Source organism: Grammomys surdaster, unplaced genomic scaffold (assembly GCF_004785775.1).
Source record: "Grammomys surdaster isolate TR1022 unplaced genomic scaffold, NIH_TR_1.0 125974, whole genome shotgun sequence".
Lineage (NCBI taxonomy): Eukaryota > Metazoa > Chordata > Mammalia > Rodentia > Muridae > Grammomys > Grammomys surdaster.
Genome location: NW_021620791.1, coordinates 418,214 through 442,393, shown reverse-complemented (window position 1 = coordinate 442,393; position 24,180 = coordinate 418,214). Strand labels below are relative to the sequence as shown.

General features: G+C 47.1%; 1 protein-coding gene across 1 annotated transcript; it reads right to left on the bottom strand.

Annotated features, from left to right (window-relative positions):
* Nucleotides 1-216: 216 nt before the first annotated feature.
* Nucleotides 217-23,910, bottom strand: Fam83a (family with sequence similarity 83 member A). Its single transcript, XM_028753894.1, has 4 exons — nt 23,267-23,910; nt 16,165-16,332; nt 13,790-13,914; nt 217-754 (listed from the first exon to the last, which is right to left on the bottom strand). Exons 1-4 carry the CDS (start codon nt 23,744-23,746, stop codon nt 217-219), a joined length of 1,311 nt encoding a protein of 436 aa, XP_028609727.1. The 5' UTR covers nt 23,747-23,910.
* Between the last annotated feature and the right edge of the window lie 270 nt (nt 23,911-24,180).

Sequence of the window (24,180 nt, the reverse complement as noted above, 5' to 3'; positions counted from 1 at the left end):
ATTCTCAGTCAAATTTTGTCATTGAGGTCTCTCCACTGCCTCCCTGGAATCTTCTAGAATAGGTTAAGTAGGTCTACATTCAAAGGTAGGCAACAACTCAGCCCCCTCCCCACTCCCCAGTGCTTTTAGCAGGAATCAGGCTCAATTGTATCAGTCCTTAAGGCATGACCTCTGAGCCAGAAAATTCAGCAGTGCTCAGTGAGGAGAAAGGCCTCTTCAAAAATGAGGTAAGGCCTGTAGAAAAGGCCTCCAGGGGTGAGTCACCCTGGGCACCAGGCCGAGCTGCTGCAGCTGCAGCCTGGTGGGCCTGTAAGCCATGAGGCTGCTGTAGGGAGCTGGTGTTCCCTCATGGGGCCTCATGGGGACTAAGAGAGGCGGTGGGGCCATGGCTCTCCGGGTGCTGTGGTAGGGCTGCAGCCTTGGAACCGCGGGTGGGATGGGGGTCAGGGGACTGCCTGGCCCTGAAGATGTGGATAAACTCTGGTTGTGGGCATTGCTGCCGGTCGACAGGCTGCTGAAGGGGTTGGAGGAGGTGCGGTCACTGGCAGAGTCGCTGCTGCCACTGAGGCGGCCATTGGGGGCTTCTGGGCCCTTGTTGGGTTGGAGCGGGGCGACCAGCCTCGGGGACTTCAGACCCATCAGGGGTTTGGAGGAGGCGTAGAGGCGTCGAAATTCCTCATCAAACAGCTCCACCGCCTGGCCCGTGAACTTGGAGAGGATGTTCCTGTGCACGTGTCCACAGAGCCAAGAGAAGCTGCAGGGGAGAGGAGACAGAGAAGAACCACGGCATCAGTCTTGGGTTTGCGCGTCCCTCAGAGCCGCCTACCAGAGCTTCTCAGCACAAGCAGGCACGTTTCATCCAGGCAGAAGCCCTGATAACTGATTACATAAGCCCTGCAAAGCTTTGTCTCCTCTTTTACAAATGGCGGCACTGAGGCTCAGAGACCAGGACATAAGTTGCAGATGAGTCATTGATTTGACGAGTAAGTCTTGGGCTTCAAGGTTCCTAATACCGGCGACTCACCTATCCATCCACTTTGTGCATCCGTACACACAGACAGACAGACAGACAGACAGAAACACACACACACACACACAGATGCATAGGCAGGCAGACAGACAGAAGAACACACATGCACAGACACAGAGGCAAACAGAAAGAAAGAAGGGGGGAAGGAAGGAAGGAAGGAAGGAAGGAAGGAAGGAAGGAAGGAAGGAAGGAAGGAAGAAAGAAAGAAAAGGAAGAAAGACACACGGATGGACACACACACCACAAGGGTCAGAAATGGCTAAGGGTATGTTGAGTGCTCTCTGCTTCCACTCTCCTCAGAGGAGTCACCTGATGGAACCAGTGTTGGGGGAGGGGTCTTCAGTGTCCCCACCTGCAAGACGGGGTACCTACCTTCTGCCAACACTTACTGAAAACACCTCCCCAAACAGGCAAAAAGGTGGCTGAGTGTTGGATGGTCCTGCTGTGTTTCTGTGGAAATCTAAGCTGTCCTTCAGGCTCAGAAAGGCGGCACTGGCCTTTTTAATCTCAGTGTTCAGGAAATTGAGGCAGGAGGATCACGGTGATTTCCAGACCAGTCTGGGCTATGGGCTATACAATAAGACCCCACAAAATAAGTAAATAATATAAATAAATAAATAAATAAATAAATAAATAAATAAAGCACTTGAATGAGGACTTAGCTGATTTTGCTCTCTGAGCCTTGCAAAATGGGCTATAGGGTGAGCCCACAGGGACCTGAGTACCTATAGTTTTATTTATGGAAGAAAGCCCCTCAGCCACCCAGGGCTGAATGTCTTCAAGGACAGGTCTTGATGCCCCATTTAGAGACACTAAGTTGAAACACTATGCTTGAAGCATTTATGCCTTATTTTTATGATTCTCTTATTTTAACAAATATTTTTCCATCTTGGATGGAAAACGCTTCCTCAGAAGCTGAGGGCAGGGGAGATGCCCCACCAAGAGGAGCTAAGGATCCTGGGCTACTTACACAAATGGGCCATCCCTAGGGTAGTGCAGTGCAGGGGAATAGCCAGAAAAAGCCAGAGTCCCCAAACTGTAGGTGGTGTCAGAGCTGACGAGAGATAGGCTTCTGGCTTCCAGCCCTCTGCCTGCCTGCCTGCCTGCCTGCCTGCCTGCCTGCCTGCCTTGCCATTCAGTCCTAGCCCAGACCCTGGGTGGGGTTCTCTATACTGTGAATCAGGACGGGACCACACAGGCTGGGAGAATCCTTGGAACAATTGGGATGCTTTGTTTAAATCTCTCCTCCCACTCAAGAGCACCCACAAGCTGGAGAGGCGAGCCTCTGAGGCTGTGCTCAGGCCAGCCAGGAGGCAAGGAAGGGAACCATCAGGCTTGGCTTAGGCTGAGAAAACAATCTCGCAGTGTTGTTTGGAATCAGACAAGATCGAGACACATGAGTGTGTAGCATGCTCCACAAAAGAAGATCAATGACACCAGAGGAACTTCTTAGACCTTCCCCATGTTGGAACCCTTTAATACCCTCATGTTGTGGTGACCCCCAACCATTAAATTATTTTCATTGCTGTCTCATAACTAATTTTGCTATTGTTATGAACCATAGTGTAAATTTCTGTGTGTAAATTTCCAATGGTCTTAGGTCATTTGATTCTCAAGGGGTCATGATCTACAGATGAGAACTCTTCACTGTCTCGGGCCCTTCCTGCCCCTCCATCCCACCTAAACACTCTCTCTTCCATCCTCTCTCTCTCTCTCTCTCTCTCTCTCTCTTTCTCTCTCTCTCTCTCCCCCCACCCCCGTCACACACACACACACACACCCACACACACACACATTCTACATCTGTAAATCACTGGGCTTTACTCATTCTTCTCTTACTAAACCCAGGGGAAAAGTAATGTCTACTGTTTGCTGAGATTGTGTCCTGAAGGCAAAGCTTCATAATCTTTGTCTGGTAGCTACCCACTCTTCTTCCCGGTCTCTCTCCATGACCTATTTAGTGCACACATCTATTTGTTTTCCTGTTTTATACAATGTTATTAGCATGGCCCGAAATTAAAGCTAGCTGCCTTAAAGTCTTGTTTATGTGTCATTATTGTACACGTGTGAATGGTGCATGTATGTGCACAGGCAGAGGCCTGCCATGGTTCGTACGTGGAGGTCAGAGGACTCTCCTTCCTGGTTAGTTTGGGGATAGAACTTGAGGCATTAGGCTTGCACAACAAATGCCTTTACCCATTGATCCATCTCACCAGCCTAGCCTCTCGATGATAGCCCACACCCAAACCCATTGTGTTCCCAGCAGCCTCGTGTCCTAGGGTCCTGAGCTAGGAAAAGTCAGTGTAATGTGTCCCGTGACTACAGCATGTATGTTAGTTTTTCTTTCATTGCTAGGATCAAAACACCCATCGGAGACAAACAAGATTCTAGTCTGACATGGGAAAGGCACGGCAGTATTCACGGTGGTTGGAACATGGGTGGAGCTGTTCATGTGTAGAAGGATTGAGGAGAGAGAGGAAGCTATAACTAGGGCCAGACTATAACCTATGGCAGGCACACCTCATTTAGCCTAGTTCCACCATCTAGGCCCCACCCCCTACAGGTTCCTCAGCCCTCCTAAAAGGCGCGACGTGGAGAATCAACGTGTGAAATGCAAGCCTGTGGGGGAACATTTTAGATCCAAATGCCTGCTTCCCTAGTTCATGATGAGAAACAATGCTTTATGCTCATAGTTATCCCTAAAAGTAAATATTTTGAGTTGTTTTAAAAACATACATGCAATCGTTAGGATTTTTACTTTAATCTTACATTGCAAAAATGTGTCTACATTATTGGGTTTTTGTTTGTTTGTTTGTTTGTTTGGTTTATTGGCTGGTTGGTTTTGAGACAGGGTTTCTCTTTGTAGCCCTGGCTGTAGACCAGGCTGGCCTTGAACTCAGAGATCGACCTACTTCTGCCTCCCAAGTACTGGAACTAAAGGTGTGTGCCACCACTGCCAGGCTACCTTATTACTTCTTTTGTAATTGTTTTGACTGTCACTTACTATTCCATTGGTCATTTCATTGGTGGGGGAGCACTGGCTTGTTCCTGTCACCAACAGTCCTACTTTAACATTCCCATGTGTTCCTCCCACACACACGTGAACAAGAATCTCCTGGACACATGCCTAGAACTGCTGGTTATAAATGGAGAATGTTCACCTCAAGGAGAAAATCCCAAACACCTTCCAAAGCTGTTCTCTAAAACAAAGGTGTTTTCAGTGTTTGTTAAAACCTTACCTTAAGTCACGGGCCTATACTCCCAGCAACTTGGGAAGCTGAGGAAAGAAGGTAGACTGTTCAAGACCAGACTGGGCAATCAATTCTGATCTTGCACCAAAATAAAAAGTAAAAAGAGAAGATGCATCTCAGTGGTAGCATTTGCCTAGTATGCATGACACCCTGGGTTCAGTCCTCAGTACCCCAAACCAAAATCACCTCTCCTGGATTCTCACCAGACTCTGCACACCCTCTCCATGCTTGCAGCCCCAACCAGCGTAGAGCAACGAGCCTGGATCCTGTAGGCTGCCTTTGACCCCGCATTTGCTACACTTCTCACCCTGCCTTCTTTCTTCTCCCCAGACCAAATAGGTTCAGGGTAAACAGCTTGACTCTTCCCTTCTCCAGACTGTCATCACTAAGAAAGTGTTCTTAGTGCTAGTTCCAGTGGCCATGTGCCGGTGCTGTCTGGCCCTGAAGCTTCATCAGATACACACTGTCTTGGGAAACCTGGCAACGCTCCCTGGCACTTCCCTGATAAGCCCCACAGAAGGGATGATGCACAGAAAGGGGCCTCACCTCCTGGAATAATCCTGCTCAAGTCATTAAACTAATATGCTCATAACAATAGCATATTTAAACTTATTTACTACAACCCATTGGGGAGGTCAGATCAGCCTGTATAGGAGACATAACTGTGTCAGGCTGAGAAATCAAACTTACTCTTCAACAAACCCTGCCTGGAGTTGTGGCTAGCATAATACATGAGGATGTATGTGTAATTTGTTTTTTGTTTTGAGACACACAGCAATCCTCCTGCCTCAGCACTCTGGATTCTTGGGTTACAGCATACAGGAGCCACCATATCTAACATCAATAGCATTTAAACTAAACTAAACTAAAAAAAAAAAGAGAGAGAAAGGGGGGCATGGTGGTATACTTGTGAGATGTATGTTAACGTATGTCCTGGTGTGACTCAGCACACGTGTGGAGACCAGAGGACAACTCTCAGGGGTGTGTTCTCTCCTTCCACTGTGGGTTTCAGGAATGGAACTGAGGTCACTGGCCTTACTCGAGCCGTGCCTTTACCCGCTGAGCCATCACACCGGCCCTAATGCCAACGTCTTAAAGAAACGTTTTTTGTGTATCCCATGCCAGACAGGTAAGTGTCTGCCTTGTCATTTACTTGATCTTCCTGGCAACCTAATGGAGTACTCTCCCATTTTGCGCGTAGGAGGAAGCAGGCCGATGGAGGAGTGCTCGGGGTCGGAACAAGAGCCAACAAGCTCCAGTTCTTATTCTTTTGAGGAAAGATGTGACACCTAAGATTATGTTGACCTAGTTCACAAGGGAAGACAGAGCCAAATTGGAGATTAGATGGTGAAACGGTCCACATTTGAGAAGTTAAAGATCAGCAGATTGTGTAACCTTTGATGCTGGAGGGGCCTGGCAGGGGATGGCACAGATGCACACAGGATGCACAGGATTCACACAGCAACAGTCCTTTGGTTTAGATCCTTGCAGCCCCTTCAGCAACATTTGTCTATATTGTCCGTCTGTTGTCTGTCTGTCTGTCCGTCCATCCGTCCGTCCATCCATCCATCTGTCTGTATGTCTATATATGCTTCTATCTGTCTGTTTATCTATCTACCTATATGTCTGTCTGCCTGTCTATCTGCCTGCCTTCCAGCCTGTCTGTCTGTTTATGCATGCATCTGTCTGTCTGTCTGTCTATTTATGCATCTATTTATCTATCTATCTATCTATCTATCTATCTATCTATCTATCTATCTATCTCCATTCATCACCTCAGCACATTTCCAAAGGACAATGTTTTTCAACCCTCTCTCCTCTTTGTGGTAACTCTAACAGGCCCGGTGTTTAGAAGAGATGGCAGAAAAAGGGGGGAGAAACCGGTAGACAGGCACTCAGAGGGAGTACCCTGGATAATTAATTAACACTCTAACTGCAGTCTAAAAATTATGCAAAAGTGCCTCCATATAGATGCAAAAACATGTTTAAATTAGATATACCAAGAATAGCAACTTCAGCGAGCTTAAGACTGAAGAGAAACAAGCACAGCAGCTGGAGGAGGCTACTTAGGATTTCCAGCAGTTACGGCACTACATTGAGTTTTGCCGACTTTAGACCCGTTTGGTTAGGGTTTCATGATGGCTGAAGCAGTTGGTGGTGGGAGGGAAGTGTTTTGGGTTAGTAGATTATGCTGCTTGGTGGGAATTCCTTCCTAGAGTGTCATTAATATGCTGAAGACCCCTCTTTATGTGTCTTCTGAAATCCTTAGAACTTAGAGGTTTAGAGGAGCTGAAAGCACAGGTGACCGGACCCTTGTCACCCTGATATGCAGCGAGACACTGAAGCTCCTTCCATCCAGGACAAAGACACTTTGGTGACATGATTCCTTATGGCAGACACCCCTGTGTACCCTGGGGTCAGACATCCTGATACCTCTGTTGCAGCCCTAGTCATCTGGAGTCCCCCAGAACAGGCAGAGAGAGCACTGACAGATTCCGCTGTCTAGTAAACCTGCTTCCAAGGCACCAGAACATTTACCCTTCTCAACTAAAGCACCACAGAGAAAGGCATATCAGAGCAGCACACAAAATAACACACAAAATTACATAAGTTCAGCTTGCCAAGGACAAGCTCAGAAGAGAAATGTAAAAAGAAAATGTCCCCAGGCGGTTAAGTGACTCTCAGGAATTGAAAAGGCAGGTCAAGCTTTGGTCTAATGGGTGGATGGATGCAACAACAGCACTCAATGCCCTCCAGAGCCTTCCCCTGCCAGTCACTCATGCAGAGTTTATAGAATCTAAGTGGAAAATAGCTCAAATGAATACCCCACAATCCAAGGGTGATTTCCACGCTGCTCAGTAAGTCCACAAATGTGGAATCTTTATTCTGCAACGGCGGACAAAATGTATGCAGAACCAAATGGCTTACAAAGGCCAGTCGTGGAATCTTTACAAGACAATTTTCAAATGAAATGAAAGAGGCTCCTACATGCTAAGGGTTCCAAATGACCCTTGGTTCTCTCAAACCTCTTTACAAACTACAAACGTGCCAACTGCACAAGAGAGCACAGACTAGTTTATACACCACAAAAACAGAGCTTTGTTTTTTTTTTTCAAATGAAGAGCAAGTTAAAAAAAAAGAGCCTTTTCCTTAACCAGTTTATCAATGAGATGCCTCTCTCTCTCCCTCTCCCTCTCTCTCTCTCTTACTCTCTTTCATATATATATATATATATATATATATATATATATATATATATATATATCCAACACACCAAGAAAGGGAGAAAATTTTGGAATTCCACCAGCTGCTAGGAATTCCCCAGCTTGGCTGGCTAGCCTGGAGTTCACACTCCTGACTGGCTCACCAAAAACTGCTACCAGAGTCTGGAACCTGATATCTGTGCCTTGTAGTCACAGCAAAAGAAACCTAGGAGGCAGGAGTTAACAAAGGGAGGTGAATTCACTTACTGTGTTGGCTAGAACTGGGGCGAGAGTTTCTTTTAGTTTCTTTCTGCCTCTTTTGATAACAGTGTTAACATTTTATAGAAACGATGAAACAAGATCTAGGAAGCAAAAAGAAACCAAAGAAGGTCCCCAAACCATTCTGCAGGCAGAAGCAAGCCCTGACAGTCTGTACTCAGCTTAGACTAGACTCTGGACAGACAGAAGGACTGCTGGCAGATAAATAAAACCTAAACTCAGTGTTCCCCAGAAACCTTGTGAAGCTGGTTTCTGTTTGTCAGGAAAAAGTCATTCCTTCCCTTGTCTCCTCCAGCCTACAACCTCCTGCAATGAGCATCTATCCCAGATTAACTCAAACAAGCTCATGGCAGATCAAAGTCCCCATGTGAGTTTGCAGGCTCTTCTGCCCCCGAAACCCCACTTCCGATGGTGACTCTAACTTCCAGGCTGCTCCTGCTCACACACACACCCCTGTTGTGTCAATTGCAACCGGTCCTCTTAAAACACAAATTGAATCGCTCAAGGTTCTGCCTGGCTTTTGTTGTTCTCTATGTCCCTGAGAGCTAGCCTCGACAGTTTGATTCCCTAATAAACCTTTCTTTCTACCCACAGAGTGGTCTAACTCAGGGATTTCACTGTAATTCAGCAGCGAAATAGGTAATCGGAACTTCCTGGGAGGTGAGAGCCTTCGCTGGTGCTCTAGCTTCAGCCTGGTCTCTGCTCCAGAGTGGGATCCCCTGGGGAATACACGGCTTTAGACGCCATTTTCTTCAAGGTCCTTGTAATACATTTTTTTTTCCTTAATAACTACTCCGTGGTCCTGTGGAAGGGAAGCACTGATGGGTTCTAACAGGCAAATCTCTCGGGTTAGAATGACACTCAGCTCTTCCAGCCGTTGGCTACGTCTCCTCTTCTCTCTCCATAGAAGCAAAGCCTCAGTACCAGAAGAAAAATGCCCAAGAGTGAGACTTCTAGACCTTACATTGTCAGAAGCTGGGGGCTGGGAAAATCCCTGTGAATGGATAAACAACTGTAGCAAACTGTGCTACCTCCACACAATGGAGTACTGTTTAGCTGTAAAAGGGATAAAAACACGGATGCATACATAGCTGGTATGAATCTCAAAAAACACTAGGTTAAGTAATAGGATGCAGTCCCAAAATACCACATAGTGCCTAACTCCATGTATATGATGCTTGTGGAAAGCAAACTCGTCAGGATATAGACTAGGGGTCCCTAGGGTAGGGGGGAGGGGAAATGAGAGTGACTTTTTAAATGAATTTCTTTTGGGGGTGATGAAAACATTTCATAACTAAACAGTGACGGTTGTTCAGTGCTGTGAATGTGCTAACTGCCAGCGAATTGAACATTTTGAAGTGATTAATTTCATGTTATGTGAATTTTAATTTTACAATAATGATGGTAATAGGGAAAGAGAGTCTTAACTCCAACAGCAGTTCCCAGCTGTGAGTCACCCCTTTGGGGTCACATATCCAACATCCTGCATATCAGATACCCACAACATGATTCATAGCAGAATTACAGCTACGAAGTAGCAATGAAATAATTTTATGTAGGACCACCACAACATGAGGAACTGTATTAAAGGGCCACAGCATTAGGAAGGTTGAGAGCCACTGAGCCACAACTCCTTCCTTCAGGCATGGTCTCGTACCAAGGGCAACTGTGAAAATATAACAGTTTGAAGATATTGGCATGATGGTTTGGCTAGGGGTAGTGTCTGGCTGAGACCCATGAATTAAGGACTTGTTCCCTTGACTGATAGTATGGGGTGGTGGTCAAATTTTAGGGAGCCGGGCTTAATTAGAAGACCTTTGGTTATTGGGAGGTACGCCTTTAAACGGCCTTGTGAGCAGGCTGGAGAGATGCCACTGGCTGCTTTTCCAGAGGATCACATGGTGGCTCAAGCATCTTTAACTCCAGTTCTGGGGATCTGATGTCCTCTCAGGCTTCTCCAGGCATCAGGCACCACATGACACAGACGTGCATACAAGCAAAACACCCCAATACATGAATTAAATATTAAAAAGCGGCGTGATCCTGCCTTCCCACTGATTCTCACACTATTTTTTGGTGTGAGCATTGCCTTCTATTCACCGTCCTGCTGTAACGTACCACCTTTACCAGAGGCTGGGCTAATCTTCCCAAACTGTAAAAGTTAAATAAAACTTTTCTCTGTATAAAGCCAGTTGTCTCTGATATTTTGCTGTAAACACGCTGACTTGTATAATACAGATGATCTGGGAAAAGGATGTTTGTGTCAGAGCTCAGTGTTTATGTCGCTCCAAAATCCACAAGTGAAAAAAACAAAAAACCTAATCCTTAATGGGATGTTATTTTGCGGTGGGGCTTTCAAGGCTGATTACGTCATGAGAGGGGAGCCTTCAAGAATGAGGTCATGTGCCTGTCATGGTTTGAATCTGAAATGCCTTCCGGGGGCTTATCTGTTTGAACTTCCCCAGACCCTGGCACTGTTGTGAGAAGTTGTGGAATCTTTAGAAAGCCAGGCCAAGCTAGGAAGTGGGTTGCTGAGGTGGCCGTCATTAGGAATCACAGCCCAACCTGCAGCTAACCTGAGCATCCTCTCCCATTCCTGATCCAGTGTGGAGATTAATATTGTCAAGTTGATAGGATCGAGACTCAGCTAGGAGACAAGCCTGTGCAAGCCTTGTGAGGTCTTAGCTAAGTTAAGCTAATTGAGGTGGGAAGTTCCGCCTCATCTGGAGGTGGTGCCATTATGGGCTGGGTCCTGTATTACAAAGGAAAAAGCAAGCTGGGCATCAGCACTCCTAACTCCTGTCTCCTGACTACGCACGCACGCACTGTGACCAGGTGCCTCAAGCCCCTGCAGTGATTTCTTCGCTGCCATGTTGGATGCACCCCTGACATCAACCAGAATAAACCTCAGCTCACTGAAGCTTCCTATCCAGCATCCAGAGGGTCGATTGGTGTACCCACCAAGACATAAAGGGCTATGCTGTAAGTGTCTGCTGCTTTACATGAAGTCCAGGCACCATGCCTTCCCCACCCCCGCCATGTCCATGAGCCTAAGCAAATCCTTCCCTTCTCTGAAATTGCCTTCGTCAGGTGTTATGCACAAACAAGAAGAGTAACCCATCGAGTGCCCTTACAGAAGGGACAGCAGAGAGTTCCCGTATCCCTTTTTCTGTGGGGGAGTGAACACAGCTTTTCCTAGTTAAAAAATGCTAGAGGCATTTCATAGTGTATATTGTTGTTATGTTTCAAACCTGAGACAAAGGCCTGAGGTACCTACTTAACATATCAAAGTGGGCATGTCCTTCAGGTCTTCCCAGCATCCCTCAGTCCCTACCTGTTACAGGATATGGCTGGCATACCCTGCGCTCTACCCTGAACTCTCCAGGCCAGGGCCTGGGCTGCCCTTCCCTCAGGAGCTTTTCTGTCTATAATCCAGACGTTTTTGGATACTCACCCTTCTTTTACTTTTGACATTTGATTCCCCTCTCTCCCCTTCCCACATAGCCCAACTCAGTCTGGTCATGTCCACTCTGGTCTCTGCCAGATGTCCCTGCCTCTGCCTCTCCTCCCTCACATATCATAATAAACTGTCTCTTCCACCATTCCTAGGGGCAGCCATGTCCTTTCCTTTTTATTTCTTTTTAGAAATTCAATTTCAAAAGTGCCTTTGTACTTCATTCTGTAGGAAGGAATCCTCATGTGGCTTAGCACCCGCAGCCTGATAATACTTTTTTCTGAGGTAACTTTCTATCTGTGCATCAAACATCAGGCCTGAGCTGAATGCAAACCTCAGTGGCCTTGATGAGTGGGAGCCTTCCCTCCACTATACAGAGAGCAACACTATTGAGGAGAAGCTGAATCTCAGAGACAAGGCAGACTACCTGACAGAGAGACAGGCCACCTGATGGAGGACTGGAACACCTGACAGAGGGGCAGGCCACCTGATGGAGGACTGGACCACCCAACAGAGGGACAGGCCACCTGATGGAGGACTGAACCACCTGACAGAGGGACAGGCCACCTGATGGAGGACTGGACCACCTGACAGAGGGACAGGCCATCTGATGGATGACTGGGCCACCTGACAGAGGGACAGGACTAATTTAGAATGATAGACTTTGTTCCTCTTTTCCCTATAACCTGCTGGCTGAAGACGAGATGGAAACCAGATGTTTGGATTGCTAACCCATGGTCTTCTCAGGAAAGATTTACATCTGACATTTTTGGTTTTGCCTTCAAAGGCTACTTATAAAAGACGATAGTCTGAGAACCAGGAAATAGGCACTACATTGGTTGCCAATTTGACCTTGGACTTCCTAGCCTTCAAGACTGTGAGACATAAATTTATATTACTTATAAACTACTCAGTGTACAGTATTTTTGTTATAGCTGTACAGGTAGAATGAGATATTATGAAAATATTAGTGATATCAATGTCATGAAAAGTATGATTTGGACTAACATGCATAAATAAGCCCCCAAAAAGCTCATTTTAAAAAATATTTTCTCCCACCATTTCCCTTTGCGCTCACTCGTCCTTGCCTGAAGGTTTAGCGGACCCCTTAGCGGTGGCCTCCCCCTGGCTGCATTGGTATCTCTGATTCTTCAGCATTGTTGGAGTAAATGGATAACCAGACATTTAGTGTCCAAGTCTTGACGTGTTTTAAAACAAATGGAACCTCTAAAGAAGACATGCAAAGGGCCAGCAAGCACAAGGCATCAACATTCTCAGCCCTCGGGGAAATGAAAATCCAACAACACAGAGAGAGTGTGTGTGTATGTCCAGGATGGCTGGAACAGAGGGACAACCAGAAACAGACATTGTTCAAGATCAGAGACACTGAGGCCTCCAGACATTGGAGAAATACACATGAGACAGCTACTTCAGAATGAACCTCTATTGGTTCATCACAAATAGAAACCCCAAATGAATACCCAGCAATTGTACCTCAAGGAACACACTCAAGAGAATTACAAATAACTCCACAAAAAAGTGGTGGACACGAGAATGCTTCCCTGAATTATTCACTAAGTTTTAAGAGTGGGAACAATCCAAATTGATTGCATCCACTGCAGAGTGGATGAACCAAATGTGGTATGCCCATACCACATGCCATTAAGACACCATGCCCAGTGAAAGAAGCCAGTCTGAGGAGACCACATCTATAGCTCTATTCATGCAAAAAGTCTACATGAGGCCAACCCACTGAGACAGGAAGTAGATTTGTGGTTACCCAGTGAACCAGTTTCTAACTGGTTATGGATAAATGGATCTGGGAGTGGCTGCCAATAAGAATGGGGTTTCTTATGAGGACGGTTGACTGTGATATTGATGGTTAAGCAATGATGGAAATAAGCCTAGGAGAGCTGAACTATGCATTAAATAGGTGAACTGTGAATTCATAAATCTCGGTAAATCGGTTGTATTAAAACAATAAAAGTTTGGAAGGGGAAACGGCTCAGTAAACAGCCTACTACGAGGAACTTACTTGGGATCCCTGCACCCATGTGAAATAACCAGGCGTGGTCACATGTGTGGGTAAACCAACCCGGGAAGGGTGGAGACAGAAAGATCCCTGGAACTCACGTGCCAGCTACTGTAGCCATTGCTGAATACTGGGAGACCCTGTTTCAAAAGCTAAGGTGGAGAATGGATGAAGACACAACAGCTTCTGACCTCCATAACTTATTCCTCCAACTCTATACATGCATGTGCACTCACACATACAAAAATTTAAAAAAATTAAAAGCAAAGTGGGTCATGCCCACACACAACAAGACAAATCTACTGTTTTATAACAATCCCTAAGAGACCTGAGAGAGTAAAAAGAAATCTATGTCCAATTTCGGTGTCAGGAAGGAGCCACATTTCTCACTTCTTGCTTCATTTATTTGATGAACTCTAGCTGTGGATAGAAAGAAGAGCTGGACGCTCCGGGGTGGTGGGAGCAGCTAGCATCCAGCTGGTACCTCACTTAGTCCTTCACTGCCAGAAAGCCTTCATAGCAGATGAAACCAGTACTCACCTGTATGATCCGGATAAGACAAACCTCCAGTCTGAGATGATGAACTTCTCTTGGATTTGGCCAGCAAATTTCCTGCCTGACTTGGCACAATACACTTCCCCTTCCACACTCCTGATGGAGATGTTCTGTGGGAAGCAAAGTAAAGGCATCATTTACTAACTGCACATTTACTGATGAACATGCAAGCTATGACTGAACACGGACCCCCAATTCTCTGGTGCAGTGGCTCTGGGAGGCTGGGCTTTGAGAGGTAATCAGCTCATGATGGTGGGGCCTCATAAAGGGATTGGGGGCCCTATGTAACAGAGCTCCCTCATTCTGTATACCATGTGAAGATGCAGTAAGTCCGTCATTTACACACAAGGCAGAGAGCCTCACCAAACACCGACTTTGCAGACATCTTGATCTTAGATGTCTCTGACTCTGGAACTGTGAGAATTAAATCTCAGTTGTTTATATGTCACCTAGTCTATGACAGTCTGCCACAGCAGCCCAAACATACGGAGACAATTTGCATAGGAAATTGGAAGGATGTTCACTAAGGTTTTATCTAAGCTTGGAGAGATTTTGTATCATTTACATTTTTTGTTGGCTTAGTTTTCCAGGTTTTTTTTCCATTGCTCCAGCAATAGATGGTGATGAGGGAAAGAAGTAGAATTCCAACAAAAATAAAACAGCAAATAAATTAAAGACAAGGACTTGATGGCCCAATAAGCCCCTAGTCTAGGCCTCCATGGGCCACAAAGGATCTGCATTACCGAGGAGCAAGTCCGTAGGCAGCCTTAATGGCATGAATTCCTTATCATAAGCTGGTCAGAGAGCTGGCCAAGTATAACAAGAGATAGTGTTGTGAAGGACCTGCACCATTTTGAGAAAAAGTGTGTTCACAACCCCAATACTAACTCTGTTTATACCTTGGTCTCCCTGGTGGCATCTGGTGTCCATACCTCAGGTAGCTCTCATGGAAGACTGTAGAAATGGCAAAGCAGGGATGTGCAGAGATTTACTTTAGCCTTATAGCCAAGGGCTGTGGGATATGGCCAGGATCCTAGTAGTGCCTGTCCATGGCCACCAGGCTCTGGGAAGGATACTCCAGTTCCTTCAGAAGCCCCTCCTAACATCTCAGTGGCAAGAGGACATAGCCACTGCTCTATAGGGGTGGCCCAGGAAGGCCAGGCCTGCTCCAATGCTCTCACTCTAGTATAATGACCCTTTGTGGAAGAATGGAGACCCAGAGAATTCCAGGCAGACCTTGAATGACTGGCTGTAGACAAGGGCACCAGGAGAGACCCCTGAACTCAGCTGTCTTCCATCAGTGTTGAGGAGATGATGATGTGTCTGAGCTGGAGGGGAGGTATCAGAGGACCCCAGAGGGCCACCCATCTGCTGTTCAGCCAGACCCATGCCTGAGAAGAAATGAATGGTTTTCCTCTTGCCCATGACTCAGTGGTCTCAAGTTTGTATGACTGAATTCCTATCTCTGTGCTTCTTTTCTTCCCACCAGAAAAAAAGGTGTGCTTGAGTACCCATGTTTAGAGGAAGATCCAGTTAAACTAAGAGCATCAACTTCTTCTTCTTTTTTTTTTTGTGGTTTTTTTCAAGACAGGGTTTCTCTGTATAGTCTTGGCTGTCCTGGAACTCACTCTGTAGACCAGGTTAGCCTCGAACTCAGAAATCCATCTGCCTCTGCCTCCCAAGTGCTGGGATTAAAGTTATGCGCCACCACCGCCCGGCTGAGCATCAACTTCTTGTTGGGGTCAGGGTGTTGAAAATGCATCTCTCTCTCTCTTTTTGTTTGTTTGGTTTTGTTGTTAAAGACAAGGTCTTAGTATTTGCTCTGGCTGTCCTGGAACTCACTGTGTAGACCAGGCTGGGCTTGAAGTTACAGAGATCTGCCTGCCTCTGCCTCCCAAGTGATGGGATGAAAAGGAGATACCACCACCATCCTGCTCTCAAAACACACACCTTACTGGCCCATTGAGTGACTCTGTGCTGTCGGGTGTATCAACATTGTTTCCAAAGCTGAGCAAAGGAAAGATACAGCCTGCTTATTGGCAGCACTCCGAAACTTCAAAGGCCTCTACATCCATTCCATCAAGGTCAAAGGATTCTAAGTGAAAATAGTGGAAACCTCATCTGAGTCAGAGCCTAACAATATCCTTCAGAATTCTCTAGTCCTCTTTCTCCATCACTACTGCTTCCGAAGCCAAGTACTCTGTATAGCATAGCATAAGATGGAAGAAGGCTGGTTGGCCTATATGGGAATTTGAACAAGAAGTGACTCAATATCTTTGAGTTATTGAGATGGGGGGTTAGCTACCACTGTCCTATCTGGTGGATACAGAATACCCTTAGAACTGTCACTGAACCCCTACCTTGAGATGACTATCAGAGATCTGGACTTTGTCACACATCTCCTGGAAGAGCTTCACACCTCCCTGGTCCAGAAGCACACAGACGAATACTCCACGCTTGTTGGCTGCCTCTAGAATGTCACAGAAGATCTCCACATCCGTGAACACATCCATCAGGATGGCCAGGACCTGAGCCAGGAGAGACGACGCTGTTACCAAAGAAGTCAGGGCAGCACTACCGGATAGCAGCTGAAACTTCTATATGGCAGGGGGTCTCAGAGCTGGAGGGGATTGGGTAGGACAGGGGAAGGTCTGACCCAGCAGGACTAGAGGAAGGGGAAGGAAGAGCCAAAGGGGAGGGAGGGCCTGCTCCTGTCTTGGCCTCACTGTACCAGACTAGGCATGTCTTTGCATCTGTATTGAGTTGGAGTGAGAAGTGCTGAGGAGAAAGATCAAGAGGACAGCTGGGAGGCTGAAAGAAAAACAAACAGGCAACTCAGTAGGCTCAGAGGAGAGAAAGAAAACAGGATGGTATTCCCGGCCATTTGGAGATAGGAGGTACATGAGACCACTGTTTTTTGAGTATTCTTAATCTTTTAAATTTTATTTATCTATTTGTTTTTGTTTATGTTTCTCCCTCTCTTCCCTCCCCCCTCTCTTACACACACACACACACACACACACACACAGAGAGAGAGAGAGAGAGAGAGAGAGAGAGAGAGAGAGAGAGCAAGCACACAGGGGCAGGTAGCTTGGCCCTTTATGTAAATGTAGAGATCAGAGGTCAACTCGTGGAGCTGGTTCTTTCCTGCCACTATGTGGCTCTCAGGGATTGAACTCAAATTCTTAGGTATGGCAGTTGAGCCATCACACTGGCCCCTAGTGCCTACCCCCTCCCCAATCCTTGTATACAACAACATCCCATGTGGAAGAACCATATTCAACCTAGATCAAAGAAAGCTGTCCCACTGGGATGGAGGACTCTTAATGTCCCAACAGCCTCTGTATCATCAGTCTCCTCAGAACTTGGCTGAGATATCCCACAAAGGGTAGGCACATGGAGGTGTGCCTGCCTGTCAAATTTCCATTTCTCCGTTTTCTGTCAACAGCACCCCAGTTAGATTTGAATGGATCTTCTTTTCCTTTCAGTGTGATTTGGATGGAGCTACTGGCAACCAGGGGCACAGGCACAGCAGGAGACGAAGGCCAGAGCAATGGGAGCACTGCATCCCTCCCTGGCTGCCAAAACTGGTCCAGAGATGGTTACAGCATCTACCTTGTTCTAATGAGGGCTGCCGCAGGTCATTTGTTAGAATGAGAAAAGATATTTTTGTTTGTCTGCTGGTACCCCCACCCAGTTGCTTAGTTAGTAGTTGATGAACCACAGATCCTGGCACCCAGTGTGCTGTTCCTTGTGGAAAGCATGCACAAAAGTAAAGCCAACCTGGAGAAAGCAAGGCCAGGCAGTGGGCATGGATCCTCAGCAGCAGTACCTGAACACCTACCTGGTTCTAGCTATACCTGAATCCCCGAGTGTTGGGATTACCAGGGTACACCCTTATGCCAAGCTACCTCTGACCTTTCCGCAAAGGATGTCAACAAATCTCCTTTAGTTTGCTTGGATTTATTGATTCTCCTTCTGAATACCTAAGTTGTGGTATATTGACAATTCCATTATTAGGAAGCCATTTTAAAATTCATTATGATGATTCTGTTAAAATTGCAAGACCCGGTGGTACGTCTGTGGTCTGGAGCTGGATAGTCAGTGCTCAGCAAATGTGTGTTAGTAACGAATGAAATGAAAAGAAAAAAAAAAAGAAAAGCAAAACAACTCAATGTCATCCTCTACTGTAACTGCCACAGACCGTAGTCATGGCAGGAGGGGCGTGGAGAGTTTCTTCTTCAATATTAGAGGCTGCTGTTTGCCAGTGAAATGTCCCCCACAGGCTCATAAACTTGGACACCAGCTCATCAGATGGTGGGGAGTTTGGGGGAGGTTGTAGAACTTTTGTTTTCTCATAGCATTGAGACAAGTAACTAGCACCATATAACAACACTGTTTCATGGTTTTAGGAATAATAAGTCCGTGTGTGCAAGGAGGTACTTTGTTTCATTTTGCTAAGGGAGCATGAATACTTTGTTTCATTTTGCTAAGGGAGCATGGATACTTTGTTTCATTTTGCTAAGGGAGCATGGGATGGGTACTTTGTCTCATTTTGCTTTGAGTCTCATTGTGTAGCCAAGGCAAGCATTGACTTGCAGTCTTTCCACTTCAGCCTCCAAGTGCTGGGATTACAGGCCTGTGTCAATATGCCCCGTGACAATGTTTTTTGCTTTGTTTGTTTTGAAAGCACTAACAATTGGAAGGTAACAAGGGAATAGAACACCTCATCTCATGGGTGGGCCAAGGTGGTTGCTGGGCCCTGTGTAGGTTGACTACTTAGCTGATGGGGACATCTATGCAAGGGAGGGGACAATGGAGATGTTGCTCTTGAGCAATGGGGCCCATACTCCATTAGAACTGATTGGTTGTCACACAGCTGAAAGTGTGTAAATAAATGTACAGGAGCTCAAATGTACAGAGTCTTCTTCCTCTGTTGTGAGATAGTACGGCCCTTCCAAGGCGTAGAAAGAAGACATCAAGCCCTTTCCAGAGTAGCAGAGCTGTATCTCTGAGACGGTGTTGGTGACAGGTTTATAAAAACAAGCACCTTGATTTATAGGTTATGGATGCTTGTGAAGATGGGCACACAACATTTGGGTTTTTCTCATTTACTTCTTGTTGGGATGGGCTTCTGGCTAAGTTAATTTGAGACCAGTAATTGCCTTGAATTACCCTTCTTAAGCTCCCTTCATGGTGGCTGGGGTGGGGGAGATGTCATCTTAAAGAGTGTACCGTGGTCATCTTAACGAGTAGGAACTGTGGTTCCTCTCACCAAAAATATATGGTCATAGCTTAACTTGTAAATGAGACTTCATTTGGGAAAAAGTCTTTGCAGATGGAATTAAGTGAGAGATCTGAGGGCGAGTTCTTCCCAGATTACTCAGTGGGACCTGGATCCAATGACAAGAGGTATCAGAGAGAGTGGGTTTTCATGGTGGAAGACCGGAATCTCAGCTGAGGCAGGAAGATCAAGGAAGAGCATGGGTTCTGGAACAGTCTGGGCTACGTACATCCTGCATTAAAATAAAAGATAGCAGAGAGTAGATGCAAGGAGAAGAGAGAGAGGCCATATGGAGACAGAGACAGAGATTAGAGTTGGGTAGTCAAGAGGCCTGAGCCTCCAGAGGATGAGAGATGGGAGTAAGGAGTTTTTTCCTGGAGTTTGGAGACAGTATGGCCTAGCAGGTACCATAATTCCATTCTTTTGGCTTCCAGAACTGTGTGAGAATACATTCCTGTAGTTTTAAGGCACTGAACAGTAACAACAGCAATGGTTTGATGAGCATCTACTATCAGCCCAGGTTTGTCTCATGGGACTTCCTCAATACCAGTCCCCAGCTCCCCAGGTGAGGCTGGGGGTGCAGACAGCTTTCCACAACCACAGGACAGGGATGTGGTCAGAGCTAGCTATGCCCCAACCTGGAAACCCATGCCCTCAACATTCTTTTTCACACCCACAAGGACTCTGTCTTTTTGTCAGTCTGTCTTCGTATAGCAGTGACAACCTGAGGGAAGAAGAGTAAAGAAGGAATATTCTAGAATTAAAAGAAACATTTCAGTTCTGCTTCCCTGCCAGGAATACAACCCTACTTTATCTTCCCCAGTTTCCATATTGGCCCTGAATTTACATAGTAAACTTCACACACACACACACACACACACACCCCATAGAGCATCCTGAATCACTATTAACAATTATCAATGATCTTCAAGAACTTTTGTCTATGTATATTATACCTACTGAGATGAGAAACTAAATCTGAAAAAAAATTGGTTTTTGCTATTTTAAATTATTAACCATCAACCTCATTATAAAATGAATGGCATAAAATAACAGGTTTCAGGAAATAATTATTTTTAAAAGGCTGTAGTAGACAGCATGACCTTTTCCCTCATATGCTGTATGTATGCCATGCTGGAGACAAAACCCAGGATGTCATACATGCTAAGCAGACCCCAACCCTGATGTTCTACATGTTTGCTAATGTATGTCTGACTCCATAGGGCATTGTAGTGTCTCCTATCTCCTGCACTGTGTTGTGAATGGAAGCAGAGAAAACAATATTTGGGGGTTACTAAGACGTAGCTCCTTTGATAGACTGATTGCCCAGTATCCAGGAAGCCCCATGTTCAAGTCCTAGCAGTGTATAAACTGGGTGTGATGGTGCATGCCTGTAATTCCAGTGCTTGGGAGGCAGAGACAGGAAGATCAGAATTACACGAGATCCTATAGCAGGGGGAACAATTAGAATGTTTTTTCCCCATGCAGATAAGTGCTCAGAAAGAGCAGAGCATCACAGAACCACTAGGAAATCTCAGGACACTCAGGGGCTTGTGATCCAATTGGGGAAATTCTAGTTTCACTCTCACATCCAATGTACAAGGCACACACAGTTGCTGGCCTTGCAGCCTCTATCCTTGACCTCCGATACCTTGGGGTCCCATTGGATAGATGGTCCCCACCTCCAGGACCAATGTCCCCCTCTGACCATGCTGACCTTCGCACTTGGCTTCTCGCTACCTGGCAGTCTCCTTTCCTCTTCTGCCTGGCAAACTCTTACTCAGCCTCTGACTGTCAGCTGAGAGGCCGCTTCTCAGCAGCCGGTCTTAGTCACAGTCTTCCAGGTACTGAGCTCTGCCCCACATGAAGTCAACCCATAGCCCAGCATCCTCCAATCCCTCCTGTAGTGGGAGGCCACTGACAGAGGCTTCCCTGAGGCACAGAGACCTCAGTTTTGCTTTGCTACCCTGGGTTGGGTGGAGTGAGGGAATTCTGCTTGAAGGGAAGGAGGGTGGCTCCTGCTTCTTAGGGTGGGGAACGCTCTAGAGAGGACCTGCCAGGCTGCTCCCTGAGCCTGTCTCCCTTTCCTCTCAGGGGCTGCCCTTAGAGTAGATGGGGGAGTCCAAGCCAATCTCCTTCCCTCTTCTGATCACCTGGTTCTATGACAGCATAGATCCAACGTGGCTGGATCCATCCCTGCCATCATCTCTGTGGGAACAGATAGCCCCAACCTTCTTGTCTATGTATCTGCCTGTCTTGTCTTTTTGTCTGTCTGTCTGTCTGTCTGTCTGTCTCCATTTGTCTGCTTGCCTGTCTCTCTCTGTCTATGTCTGTGTCTGTCTGTCTGTCTGTCTGTCTGTATGTTATTGGCATGTGCGCTCATACGAGCTTTGCATGTCTGAAGGATATAACAAAGTCAGTCTATCTTGCAGGTGTCTGGTATGCACTACAAACGGATGAAGCTTCAGTAGGCTCAGGCCAACATGGAGATTTAGGGGGCTGTGACAGAAGGGACCCAGTCAAAGGGGTCACCATAACTTGCTCCAGAGGATCCAGGTCTTCCTACCTGCTAAGTGGACCCAGAAGTCCACACTTTTAGGTGAAACCTTTGATTTTCAAGTGTCCTAAAATCCATAGCATACTGTGTCATACAAAGAACACCAGTGGGGCTTGGGTGGGGATACCCTGCCAGGCGGGGAGCCAGAAGCAGGGAGACTCAGACAGGGAGTTGGGCTTCACGGCTAACCTAGCCTACTTTCCAGGGTGTTGCACTAGTCTTGGAGTCCGGGCTGTGACCAAGGAGTCCCTGTGCGCTGGTCCCACCCTCAAGAAAGCAGAGCTAGTACACTTAGCAATAGACCAAATGGAATCTCAGCTCATCAGGGCAGCTGTGCCCCAGGAGGTCAAGGCACTTGCCTGAGATGTTACAGGGTAGCCCTTCTGACAGTCTGCCTGGGCCCTTCTGTCAACGCCTGACTCCATCATGTCATGAAATACAGTTCCCGAGCAGCCCTGCCACACAGTGGCTCCACCCATGACACATTCTACTTAAATTTCCAGAACTCTGCTTCCCCACAGCCCTCCAGGCCCCCAGTCTTGGTGGCTTTTCCCAAAACTTTAAAATTGCATACAATGTTGTTGTGACCCTGGGAGGGGATCCAGTCGTGAGCCCAGGACATAGCCAGGAGTGAGCACAAACATTAATGTGTACTTTATGAAACAGAGACCAACACACACACACACACACACACACACACACACACACACAGAGAGAGAAAGAGAGAGAGAGAGAGAGAGAGCAGATATGTCTTTATGATGACCCTCCCTCCTCTACTGGGGATCGAACTCAGGGCTTCTTCTATGCTAAACAAGCCATCTATCACAGAGCCACACCCCCAATCCTGGATGACAGATTTCTTTCCTCCTTGGAGTTCACTCTCTCCCTTGCCCCTCTGCAGTTTCAGGAAGAAGGGTTGGGTATCCAAAACCCTGTGTACCTGGGAAAGAAGATATAGCAGAGAGTAAACCCCTCTACTCAGCCCCCAGTTGACATTGGCAACCACTGCAAACCTGTGTACCCAGAGGCACTGGGAACTCCTCTCCAATCTGCTCAGATGCCTGAGGTCCTGTCAGCTGGGCCCCTGTTCTGAAGGACTTTCTAGAGTCTAAGTAAAACATGGGCACTCTGGGGAGAGGTGAACTTTCTCTGACCCCCTCCCTACCCCACTTTCTTCTTAGACAGAGTTACCTGATACAGGGGCTACAGGGTACCCAGATCTAGAGGCTAAGAGGACAAAAGGACAAGGATATGTCTTAATGAGGTCCCCACGTCCCTTCATTTGGAAGCACTAACGAAAGAATAGCATGAACCCGAGTGAAAAGCAGAGACGGTTTGGAGCCAGGCAGAGTCTACAAAGTCCTGAAGCCAGAGACCAGAGACTCGAATCTGCAGGGAGCTCAGGGTTGAATGGCAAGCAATAGAAGAGGAGTTGGGGAGCACCCACACGAGACACTATAGTGCTAGGGATAGGTGTTAGTAGCATAGGACTCAGGTTGTTACAGGGATCGGGAGTCTGTGCTCCAGGACAAGCCTGCGAGAACAGGATGCAGTCCCCTAGTCCTGTTTAATCAGCTGCTCCTTCCCGCACACCGCCAGACTGACATCTCTGTGTGGGTACCTGGCTGGCCCGGGAGATGCAGCGGCGGACCAAATCTCTGATGTTGTTGTGTTTGTCCATCTGAAAGTAGACAGTGGCGCTAGACTTTTCCTTCATGTAGGGCTTCTCAGCCAAGGTCCAAGTGTGTAGCAGAGCTGGTTCACTGCCTTCCGAAGCTACGGGGAAGTAGGTGCCTGACTGTAAAGAGCAGGAATCCAGTCCTCTGTGTCCTGACTCAGCCCCTCCTGCAGGATCTGGAGCACCTGGGGGCTCCTTGGCCTGGGCCTGGATGTACTGGGCCTCCGCTGAGGACAGGAAGTCTACCTCTCCTTCCTGGCTGAGAGCGTGCCAATAAGCCTCCGGACCCCCATCCAAGAGGGCATCTGTGGCCAGCCGGGCGCTCTCATTATCACTGAAATCAGCTCTGGCTGGCCGGATCCACTGGTTCTTGACATCTTCCAGACGTTTCCGGATCTTACCCACATGCCTTGACCGGCTCATGCTGCTGTGTCGCTCAGGCTCAGTCGTGGAGGGGTGGCCGGCCCTGGAGCTCTCCCAGGGTAGAGAGAATGCAGCCGATACCAGGGAGGAATCGAGCTCCCAGTATTCCTAGGAAGCTATGGGCTTCCCATACTAGCTTGCGGAGTCCCTTCCTCCCCTCTTGCCTATTTGCAGAGATGATTCTTACTGCCTCAACAATGCTTCTTAGGGATCCTCACCTGCAGCCCGGGGATTGGCTTATCTCTGAGAGCCACCACCCTGCCCGCAAGTCAGAGGGTTGGATCAGTCACTGCCTTGGCACAGTCAACCATGGGATATTTCCTCTGCTTCAGCCTCAGGCTGAGCCGGCTTTCCCACTTGGTTGCACAACACTGAGGGCCTGGAATCCCTCCGGCCTTTGTTACAGTGAGGAGCCACTCCTCCAACCCCACAGA

Coding starts and splice junctions, on each gene's coding strand:
- Fam83a (XM_028753894.1), bottom strand. CDS start 23,746: ATGAGCCGGTCAAGGCATGTGGGTAAGATCCGGAAACGTCTGGAAGAT. Junction 13,915..16,164: donor TCTCTGATAGTCATCTCAAG/GTAGGGGTTCAG, acceptor TGCTTCCCACAG/AACATCTCCATCAGGAGTGT. Junction 755..13,789: donor GTCTTATCCGGATCATACAG/GTGAGTACTGGT, acceptor TCTCCCCTGCAG/CTTCTCTTGGCTCTGTGGAC.